Consider the following 12,090-nt stretch of genomic DNA (forward strand, 5'->3'; position numbering starts at 1 on the left):
TTCTGGACCATAGCAAGGCTCCATCCCTATTGGTTAGGGATTTGAAGATTGCTGAATTTAGCAATACCAAACTTCCTGCCTTTGGCAGGAAACTGGCCACCTTTGTGGCACCCAAGGATATTGTCTCCCCTTTGACTCTAAAGCTTAGAGGCCATGATGAAAGCAATAGTGGAGAGCAGGGAATTCCAGTACTTATGATTCGAACAATTAGAAGGACGTCAAAAATAACTTTACTGTTGGAAAACTAGATAAAAACACCGGAAGGCAAACAGTTTAACGAGAAACTGCCTAGGATTCCCAAATCTCTATTAAATGGAGAGTCAGAAGGTAAAGAGAGACTTTCTGGCTCTTTAGTCTTCCAATCTTATCTAGAGATGCTTATTGGAAACTATTTCATATCTGATCTCTTACCAGTTTTGGTGAAGACTCAAATAATCATGTTTGATAGGGATCTCCATGCTTTCTTCCTATCCAGGAGAGCATGTAGGTACACATCCTAGCCAATGCTACGATCAGACATGAACCTAGAAAACTGATCGACTCTAATATCTGGGGGAAGGATCTCTTCCCTGAAAAAAACTAGTTAAAGAAGTCATGGACTAAGCAGCTCAGAAGAATAAGAGCCTTATAGACAAGTGGGTTATGGCCTCTAAACCAAAATTTATCCCCAATAAAGAACCTCAACCCAAGGCCAAGAAGCTCAGAAGTCCCTTTAAGGGGAGGAAATCCTTTCCCGTCACAACAGCCTCAGTTGCCGCCATCCCTCAGACTGTGTACATGGTTCCCCAGCAGTAAGTTCCAGTCTCCACCCCTCAACCGGGTGTATGAGAGAGCTACCACAACATTCTACCCTACAAAAGCTCATAAGAAGGGCTCTGGTAACAGGGAAAGGTCTAGGAGAGACAGTCAAACTAGAGGCCGAGGAAGTAGAGGAAAGACGAATAAAGATGCGCTTTCTTCACAACAACAATGAGGAGCTTCTGGTAGGGGGACGACTTCACCTGTTCAGGGAGTTTGATCCCTGTGCTCACAGCAGTCTCAAAAGGGCTAGGCTTCAAGAGGTTCTTTCAACTCACAACCCCCTTTTTAGAGTATTATGTTCAGGACCTCCAGAAGAGAGTCATACGTTGCACAAAATCCATAAACTTTCAAGGATGGCCATTCTGCGTGCCCAAGAAAGATTCTAATACTCTTTAAACTATTCTGGACTTGTCGCCACTAAACAAATTCATTCTGAAAAACAAGTTTCAGATGCTGATTATCTCGTGAACATGGACCCCACTAAGCCATCTCCATAGAACTCACAGACGCCTACTGGCCTCTTCCGATAGGTCAGAGCTTCTCCCCGTTTCTTGGTTTCAAACTAGCAAGATAGGCCTACGCATTGAATGCTATGCCATTCGGGCTCAGTATAACTAAGGATTTTCACGAAGCTAGTCGAGGCTGTTGTCCAATAACTTCAGAACAGAGGCCTTCATTTGATTTTGTACCTCGATGACTGGTTAGTCTCGGCTACAACGAAGTCAGAATGTCTTCGAACAGCCCAAAAGGCCATGAACTTCCTACAAACTCTGGTCTTCCGAATCAACCTCAAGAAGTCCAGGTTATCTTTAGCTTGGAAATTCCAGTGGCTAGGAATTCCCTGGAATTTACAGTCACATCCGCTCTCTCTACGACAAGGCAAGAGAAAGGAAATCGGAAACTACGTCAGGTGACTACTTTGTTCAGAAGTACTCACCAGACGGCAACAGGAAAGGGTCTTAGGGCCGTTACAGTTCGCTACTGTGACAGACCCAACCCTGAAAGCAAGACTCAAAGATGCCAACAGAGTCTGAAGAAGAAAGGCATCCAATCTTCAGAGAGATCTTCGCCATAAAACTTCAGTCTTACTGCGGAAGCAGCTCAAGCCGTGGTCCACTGCCAAGAGGGTATCAAACTACATCTTTCTACAGTACCCTCCTCCTTCTGTGACTATTCACATGGACGCCACGGAACAATGATTTTTTGTGGGGACATTCGTCTTCCGAGAAATTGCAGTGTCAATGTTTGATTTCATTTCAGAAGTTTCACATCAATGTTTTGGAAGCTCTGGCATTGTTTGCGACTCTGAAGAGACTATGCCCAAAGATGAAATCACACATCAAATTGGTCATTGACTATAATACAATAGTACACTGTGTCAACTGACAGGGCTCCCGATCTCCTCAGATCAGCCATGTAATCCTAGCCATTCTCTCTTTAGCGCAAAGGAAGAAATTTCATCTTTCATCAGTTCACAACAAAGGGGTTTGCAATGTGACGGTGGACGCCCTGTCGAGATCCAAGCCTCAGGAAACAGAATGGTCTCTGGACACAAAATTATTCTGTTTTATTCTAGAGCATGTGCCAGAACTGCAAATCAATCTCATTGCAACGAGCTTTAACGAGAAGCTTCCTCGGTATGTAGCACCAGACTTAGATCCAGAAGCAACAGGAATGGATGCGATGTCTCACATTGATACCTCTAAGGTAAACTTTCTCTGGTATATCACTCGCAGTAATATCCTAAGTAGAAGCTACCAATGAGGAACTTCCATCAGGACGACATGGCTATCTCACACAAAAGTAGATTTTTTCCTGTGTCAAAATCTGTTTTTCATAACTGTCACCCCTTAAGTCTGCTCATTATTCACTCTTTAAACTATTTAGGTTGTATTCTTAAAAGAACTCTGAGTTGACTTGTAAAACTACAAACCTAATGGTGCCACAAGACCTGCTCTTAAATGTTGTTTGCCACCGAGAGACTTAGGAAGTGAAACAACTGACACTCGGTCATTTTCTTCATGCAAGCAAAACTAAGATGTGACTCTTTTCTTTCTGGTGCTTTAAAATCTGAAGACAAACGCCATATACCTATATTCATGCGCATGCGGTGTGGTAACCCTGATCTTGTCAAGGTTGTCGAGATAAGAGGAAGATGTGTATTCATCGAGACTCTTATTGGGATTCAACCATAAAAACAAAAGTTGAATTTAATATTCGTCTTAACGAGTAAATGGATACATAGGGCAGTTTCAAGCTCTCTCTCTCTCTCTCTCTCTCTCTCTCTCTCTCTCTCTCTCTCATGTATAAGCACCCCAAACTATGAGAAGCGTAACTTTCAGTTCTTACTCTCCTTAGACGAGATCTGCCAGCTACCCTCTGTTATTGGAATCTTCTTAATATTTTGTCCAGGGTCTTTATTTTTATCTAAGTTTATTTGCTGTAGATTGAATTTTATTATTCAATGGATTTATACAAAACTATGAATGATTACCTATAGCAAATTTTGCATAAAATCCCCACTTTATTCTTTCCCATATGTTTAAAAGTTTAAAAAATGATAGTATAACGACATACAGACATAAGCAGGGCTTTAGTTTGGGGTTGTGATTAGGAGTTTATTTTCATTGTGGGTTGGGGAAAGTTTATGTGATAAAAATATCTACAATGAAAGCAGACGTCTTTTGTTTATCTACGGTAGTGAAAGATAAATGTCAATGTAAAATTCCTCATAAAATGGGATTTCGGCACCTTTATGGGGCAATAAACCATGAGGTTAGTTAGCCCCAATCTGTTTTGTTACTTGGTTGTTAAGGAAACTTTAACGACATATGGGATATGGTATATCGTCTCTTGGGTTTCATAACAGCATGGCATTGTTAATGTCAATGCAGACATCTGCTTCACTTGTTATCATTTCTCAAAGACCAGACAATATAAAATGTGTTGACAACATCATCCTGATGAAGCACCTTGCAATGGCCATCACATCCATCCATCCTGATCAAGTTTTCTCTCAACTCATTTCTCTTCAGTTTGCCGACTCATTCTTCCTCTCTATAAGAAAACAAAAAGCTTTTAGAATTGAGCTTAAACAGATATGTACCACCAAACGTACACAATTATATCTGGTACATTCTTTGCAGTTCAGAGAGATGTATTGGTTTGCATGTATAAGGTATGAATGAGTCCTTTCATGGATTTTTGTTTCCCCTAATTTCCACTGGCAACAAAGCAACCATGGAACTAAAAGGACGAGGTTTTAAGAAACTCCGAAGGATAGAAACAGTTAAGGAATTTAAATAATCAAGAGAATGGCACTAGGATAAAGGAAACTAAAGTCTCATCATAAGCAAAAGGGAAGCAGTAATAGAATAGGCTACATGGTACAGGAAGTTAGGAAGTATGGAGACAGTAACAGAGTAGGAGATTTGGCATTGTTAGTGAGAATAAAGATCTATGAGACAGTAGTAGTACCTTTCGGGGGTTATGAACTGATCATTTGAAATCCCCGCCATTTAACTCCATGAACGTTGCGTTAAATTGGGGTAAGATTGGGAGATCTCGCGGGCGTTGCTGCGAATGATTGTTGTCCAATACGTGACGGTATTGTGGCGTAAAATTCAACCACCTGGTGGGGAAGGAGTGGGTGTCAGAGAGATAAAGTATTTACTATTTACGAATTAAAAAAATGATATTATACTGTTTCACCACGATAAAAATATCGATGTATATGTTTAGAGCCAAGGACTCTCTATTTTGTTGTATTATGGCAAATTATGGCCTTCAGCCGAAGCATTAAGTTTACCCATTGATCTGAAGTAAGACTTTGATAGTTTCTCCGTCTTGTGGTCAGTAAAGAAGCTTTATCAAACCCCTTATTGAATAAATAACGTAAGAGTTCCCTCTCATCTCCCAAGGACACTTAAGTTAGCGCGGGATATCGTAGTTTTCCTCGGAGCTGTCCAATACGACGCTCGTTCATTCCTGCCTAGACCCCAACCCAGTAAGTTTTATTATTGTTAAGTCTATCTGTCTCCAGCTCCTTGCTACTGTGATACCAGGTCGGTATCTTTGTGAGTTTTATATGTAACTTTATATCGATCTGTAAAATTGTCATCCCTGGGACTGGGGATTGGTTTTATGTATCAGAATACGCTTGTGAACCTTAGTAGGTGATTTACCAAGGAATAATTGTTGTAATTGTGAAAATTTAGTCTTTTTTAGTACAACGTGGACTCAGTGTTTCATGAGCACATGTTGCAAACCCCCTAAGGGTGACAGTTCTATTTTTCAATTAGCTTAAAGTGTTATTTCTCTATCAAATGGTATTCAAGACACCTACATAAATTCATATTATTATTGAATACCCTCTTGACTGAAGGGTTGACAAAATATAATTATTTCACCCATGACTCCTTAATGTCTTTCGCGCCCAAGTGCGATGGAATAAACTCACGGAGATGATAAATTGATAATTAATAATGATACCATTCTAACCTAAGTGTTCACACTGCTGGACTCATTACCTTGCTTAACCTATGAACTTATGAACCATCAAATTTTCTCCTAAATAAGAAGAAAGTTTTTCCCTAGCAGTCTTCAACACCATGTAAAAGATGTTTTTATATATACTATTGTATCGAAGAGTTATTTTAAACATTGTAATTGATTTCAGAGTTTTTTTTTTCCTTTTTCTTTTTGTAACCATAAACACTAATATTTGGATAAATGCAGCATACTGAATAAACAAAATTTGTCCCTAAATTTACCATATTTTCCAGATTTGAGGATAATTTCCCTAGACGCAGACGCCATGACAGAAAGACCTATAAGAATCTTTATGTCAACAAGCCTATAAACCAAATATCATATTAAAAACCATATATAAATACTGAATATAACTATCAAACAAGAGCAATATTAATTTTTTCTATATATCCTATAAATTTTTAATAATCAATTGAATGTATATATATATATATATATATATATATATATATATATATATATATATATATATATATATATATATATATATATATATATATATATGTGTGTAATAAAACTATCAAACAATAGCAATATTAATTTTTTCTATATATCCTATATATTTATAATAATCAATTGTATATATACAGTATATATATATATATATATATATATATATATATATATATATATATATATATATATATATATATATATATAAACTATCAAACAATAGCAATATTAATTCTTTCTATATTTCCTATATATTTATAATAATCAATTTTATATATATATATATATATATATATATATATATATATATATATATATATATATATATATACACACACACACACACACACACACATATATATATATATATATATATATATATATATATATATATATATATATATATATATCACAATTGGTGTCTGAAAAAACTCATGGACTCCACTATGCTATAGACACCTATTGACAGTTAAAACAGCTAAAATTGCACATGTTAACTTGCTTGTAATATACCTATTGCATAAGCTTTGAAATTATGCTCAATAAATGTTGATTTTATAGAATATAGAGTTAATGAGTCTTTAAAATTAATACCAATACATATATTTTATACAAATATTTCTCAGTTCACCTTTAAAACACGATATATTCAAGTAATGTACATTGCAAATGTTAGTTGGTAAAATCTGAATCAGTTGATTTTTGGCAAGAACAGGTGTGTCACAAATCAATATATCTGCGTATATATTTATATATTAGCCCTGTATTACATTGATGTATAAGGATTTTTGTATATCATCACATGCATTTTATTTTTGTTTATTGTTATAATTACTGTTTATATGCGGTCTTATTCTACAGTTTATTTCTGCGTATATATTTATATATTAGCCCTGTGTTATATTGGTGTATAATGATTTTTTGTATATTATCATATGCATTCTATTTAGTTTGTTATAATAACTGTTTATGAACTGTCTTATTCTATCATTTTTTATGTTAAAGTAGTTGAACTGTTATTTACTGAAACCAATGAGTGTAAAACTTGTGTGCTTGTTCTATTGTTACTAGCCAATGCTAGTTTCTTTATTTTAATTTATAATATGTACATTAAGTTCTCAACAACAGATGTCGCCCTGCTATTCATGGATACATATTTATTTTTATATATTTGGTGCTTTTACGGAGTCTTTCGCAACGAGCCGAGGCGACATCTAAACCTTTGTTTTGGGGGGAAGGGACAACCGGTGGTGCTTTTAACGCAGGTGTTATAAAGGGATTACTCTCTTTACCAGTTTAAGACTGGAAGTGCTAGAGGATTATTATTATTATACTGTGAACTATTATATCACTCAAAAAGTTTTGCTCAATAAAGCGTTTTTGGGCAGTGTATGCTGCTGTTTGTGACTTTATATTGAAGTGTTAATAAAGGCTATACGAGAATAGTGAAATTATGCACAATAGTCTTATTTTATTCTCACACCTGCCAATTATTGAACCTGAGTTGTGACAAGTGGCCACCTTGCCAGGATTGGCAACAGTGAAAAGATATAAAGGCTGGAAGTTGAAGTCATGGAAACCTTCAAAGAATACCTTGCATTGGCAAAGGACTACAGACTGGACGACTAGAAAGCCATTGAGTTTGCCGAGCAAAGTGTTCAAGCAGAAGAAAAGAATCTTGAGAGAGAAGAGAGACTGAAAAGGTATGACGCTGAGCGTGGGAAGGCTTTGGCCGAACTAGAAGAGAAGGAGCGGGAGCGACAGCATGCACTAGAAGAGAAGGAGCGGGAGCGATAGCATGCAATAGAAGAGAAGGAGCGGGAGAGATGACATGAACTAGAAATAAAGAAACTTGAACTAGAGGCAGCACGACACCATGAAGAGGCACCGACTGTGATCAGTAACCACTCTCCTAAAGCAAAGATCACAAACCTCCCAGAGTTTGTGGATGGTAAGTATGAGCTTGACAGCTACTTGTTAAAGTTTGAGAGGTGTGCTAACACACACAAGTGGGACAGGTCAACGTGGGCCTCGTCTCTTAGTGCTCTTTAGACAGGGAATGCCATTCTAGTCTATGGTCGGCTTTCTGACGACGATGCAAAGGACTATGAAATTTTGAAGAAAGCGCTCTTCAGAAGATACGACCTTACTGAGGAAGGATTCCGTAAAAAGATCTGGAACACGCCCCCAGAAGACGGAGAGAGCCCTGCACAGTTCATTGTCAAGCTCAAGAACTTTCTCAAGAAGTGGATGGAACAAGCTGGAGCCTCTGAGACTTTTGCAGAGCTCCAACAGCTGATGATCAAGGAGCAGTTCATCAATGTTGTCTCAAATGCACTGGAAGTTCATTTGAAGGAAAAGGCCCCTGCTAGTCTAGATTACCTGGCAAAGGCAGCAGACCAGTACCTCACAGCTCATGGAACTGAGCTCTCTAAGGAGGCCAAGGTAGCTAAAAAGCCTGTGTATCGACCACCTAAGCAGACAGGACCAAGTGCTGTTGAGAATCCTTGGCATGGGCCCAATGAGCAAGTCATCAAGGGGACTTCAGCTAGAGAGGTAAGGTGCTACAGATGCAACCAGCTCGGCCACATAGCGTCGAAGTGTCACCTCTTGGATCAGTCAAGGTGTCCTAGAAATGACAAAAAGTGTAAGTTCTGTGATAAATTTGGTCATGATCTCCCGGAATGCAGGAAATTAAAGACCGTCAAAACTGCTTATTTGGATGTTGAGAAAAGTGTTGAAGAGGCACAGACACCAGTGGCACAAGTCTCGTACTTCTGTTCAATCAGTGGCCCTCCTCCAGAAATGGAAGTAGCTAAGGTAGATGCTTGTATCAAGGAAGGAAAGCTTTTCCTTGAGAATGGTTTTGCAGTCCCTTGTATGAATGCTTGTGTTCCAAGCAATGAAGACTCAATGCCAGTGACAAAGGGTCGAGTAGGATCCCACATTGTTCAGGTGTTGCGTGACTCTGGATATAGTAGTGTGGTAATCAAACAAAAGTTTGTTGATCCTGATCTTTACACTGGAACCTTAGTGCTGGTCAGGCTTGCTGACAATTCCTTCCGGAGAGCTGCAATGGCTAGAATCCACATCAGCACTCCATACCTGATTGGAAAAGTGGATGCAGTTTGTCTTCCTGACGCCCCTATGATCTGCTAATTGGAAACGTCCCATATGCAAGACCAGCTGAAGACCCTGACCCAGCGTGGCAGGACACCTGTGACCAGGAGACCTTTGCAGTAGCAACAAGGGCACAAGCAACGCGAGAGGGTAAGAGACCCTCACCACTGGTAGTGCCAGGAAGTAACCTGTACAAAGAAGTTGATAGTGATGAAGTTTGTCGACTACAGAAGAAAGATGACACACTGAAGAAGTTTTGGACCTCTAAAGAAGAGAGAAAAGGAAGGCAAGTAATCCGGTTCGAAACCAGGAAACAGTTATTGTACAGGACATTTGTTCATCCAGACATCAACCATGGGAATCCAGTCTCCCAAGTCATGGTTCCTAAACCACTGAGAACACAAGTCCTGACATTAGCACATGAATCTACCTTAGGGGGCCCCCTGTGTGCTAAGAAGACAAAGGAGAAAATCCCCAGAGAGTTCTACTGGCCTGGAATGGGTGCAGACATAACTAGGTTCTGCAGATCTTGTGACATCTGCCAGAAGACGATCAGCAAAGGTAGGGTGACAAAAGTACTTCTTGGGAAACTGCCAATCATTGCTACTCCATTCAAGAGGGTGTCTGTGGATATAATTGGTAATATACATCTACCATCTGAGAAAGGACACCAGTTTAACCTCACTATGATGGACCACGCCAGTAGGTATCCTGATGCAATGCCCTTGAAGAACATTGACTCTGAATCAGTTGCAGAAGACAGGTAGACATGTTTAGTAGGGTAGGGGTGCCTGAAGAAATATTAAGTGATCTTGGAACACAGTTTACCTCTGAAGGAAGTACCTAGACTCCTCAGCATGCGGCAACTTACAACTACTCCATACCATCCAATGTGTAATGGATTAGTGGAAAAGTTCAATGGAACTCTAAAACAAATGCTGAAAAAGTTGTGTCTAGAGAAGCCTAATCAGTGGCACAGGTATATCAATGCTGTGTTATTTGCTTACAGAGAAGTCCCTCAAGCGTCGACAGGGTTCTCCCCCTTTGAGATACAATATGGAAGATCTGTAAGAGGGCCAATGCGGATTTTGAGGGAACTATGGACAAAAGACATTGAAGAACCAGAAGTCAAGAGTAGCTATCAATATGTCTTTGAGCTCAGGGAAAAAATGGAAGAGACCATGAAACTAGCAAATGAAGCACTGAAGTTGGCACAAGGGCGATACAAACATTACTATGATAGGAGATCCAGGCCTCGGAGTCTTCAGGTAGGCGATCAAGTACTGATTCTACTACCTACAGACAGCAATAAGCTACTCATGCAGTGGAAGGGTCCATTTAATGTAGAGAATGTTGTGGGCAAGAACGATTCTGGTATAAACATTCATGGAAAAGTTAAAACTTTTCATATCAACAGGTTGAAGAAGTATCTTCAAAGAGCAAAAGATGTCATCTTAGATACAGCGTGTGCTGTGTTTGACAATGTTAGCAACTCAAGTATAGACATCCATGAGGATGAAGAGTTGCTGGAGATAGCACCAACCTCTGGATCAGAATCAATAGAGGATATTATGTTTGGCTTAGAACTAGACCTGCATCAGGAACGTCAAATCAAAAAACGTGTCCAGGAGTATGAAGATATCTTTACGGACATCCCTGGAAAATCAAACAAAGGTGAGCATAAAATAGAACTTACATCGCATGAACCAGTGAGGAGTAAGCCATACCTGGTACCATATGGTGTCAGAGCATCCCTTAGGAAAGAGATAAAAGGTATGCTAGACATGGGGATCATCCAGGAGTCGGCATCACCTTATGCATCGCCAGTGGTGATGGTAAAGAAATCTGATGGGTCAAATAGAGTATGTATACACTTTAGAAAACTTAATCATATTACTATATTTGATCCAGAACCAATGGTTACAGCAGATGATATTTTTGCCAGGTTATCAGGAAGCAATTTCTTAACAAAGATTGATTTCACCAAGGGCTACTGGCAGATCAAGGTTCGATCAGAAGATGTCCCAAAGACAGCTTTTGTTACTCCTGATGGCCAATATGAATTTCTTAAGATGCCTTTTATTATTATTATTATTATTACTTACTAAGCTACAACCCTAGTTGGAAAAGCAGTATGCTATAAGCCCAGAGGCTCCAACAGGGAAAATAGCTCAGTGCGGAAAGGAAAAAAGGAAAATAAAATATTTTAAGAAGAGTAACAACAATAAATATCTCCTATATAAACTATAAAAACTTTAACAAAACAAGAGGATGAGAAATAAGATAGGAGAGTGTGCTCGAGTGTACCCTCAAGCAAGAGAACTCTAACCCAGGAGCCACATATGTTAAGTGTATGCGAACACTTCTTAAAGGTCTCGATAATGTGGAAAGCTATATAGATGACTTACTGGTACACACAAAGCCATGGCCTGAACATTTAGAAACCTTGCAAGAGCTATTTCAGCTTATTCAAAATGCAAATCTCACTGTTAAGCCAAGCAAGTGTATTTTGGCTTCAGAAACGGTACAATTCCTTAGGCATGATATCCAGGGAGGCACTTTGAGTCTTCAGGAAACCAACATTAGTAAGATTAAATCAGCCCCACAACCAAAGACTAAAAAGGATGTAAGATCGTTGTTAGGACTTACAGGAATTTATCGTGCTTATGTCCCAAACTATGCAACCATTGCTGCTCCGCTATCTGACCTGACAAAGAAGGGGAAAAGAAATGTCGTACAGTGGCAGGAGCCTCAAGAGAAAGCATACAACAGCCTGAAGTCTATACTGGTTAATAAACCTGTCCTGCGCCTTCCAGACCTAAACAGAAGATTCGTCTTGAGAACAGATGCTTTGGACGTGGGACTAGGGACAGTGTTACTTCAGGAATATGAGGATGGTTTGTTCCCCGTGAGTTTCACCCGCCGTAAACTGTTGGACAGAGAGCAAAGATACAGCACTATGGAGAAAGAGTGTTTGGCTATGGTGTGGGCTCTGCAGAAATTCAAAATGTATTTGTATGGTGTTGACTTCACGTTACAAACGGATCATCAACCGCCGGCATTTTTGAACAGTTCGAAGTTTACAAATGACAAAATAATGAGATGGGCAATGTTCTTGCAAAATCATCGATCCAGAGTAGGAGCAATAAAAGGTAGTTCAAACAT

At 39.0% G+C, this 12,090-nt stretch overlaps 1 protein-coding gene across 1 annotated transcript; it reads left to right on the forward strand.

The window, feature by feature from the left end:
* Window positions 1-312: 312 nt before the first annotated feature.
* LOC137618862 (uncharacterized) lies at window positions 313-9,692 on the forward strand. The gene is made up of 5 exons (XM_068349069.1): window positions 313-327; window positions 677-878; window positions 2,378-2,508; window positions 7,858-8,804; window positions 8,987-9,692. The coding sequence occupies exons 1-5, from the start codon at window positions 313-315 to the stop codon at window positions 9,690-9,692; spliced, it is 2,001 nt and encodes a 666-aa protein (XP_068205170.1).
* Window positions 9,693-12,090: the final 2,398 nt, after the last annotated feature.

Source organism: Palaemon carinicauda, chromosome 25 (genome assembly GCF_036898095.1).
Source record: "Palaemon carinicauda isolate YSFRI2023 chromosome 25, ASM3689809v2, whole genome shotgun sequence".
Taxonomy (NCBI): Eukaryota; Metazoa; Arthropoda; class Malacostraca; order Decapoda; family Palaemonidae; genus Palaemon; species Palaemon carinicauda.

Coding starts and splice junctions, on each gene's coding strand:
- LOC137618862 (XM_068349069.1), top strand. Junction 2,509..7,857: donor CTCACATTGATACCTCTAAG/GTAAACTTTCTC, acceptor AGTGCTCTTTAG/ACAGGGAATGCCATTCTAGT. Junction 8,805..8,986: donor AGTGTGGTAATCAAACAAAA/GTTTGTTGATCC, acceptor CCCATATGCAAG/ACCAGCTGAAGACCCTGACC.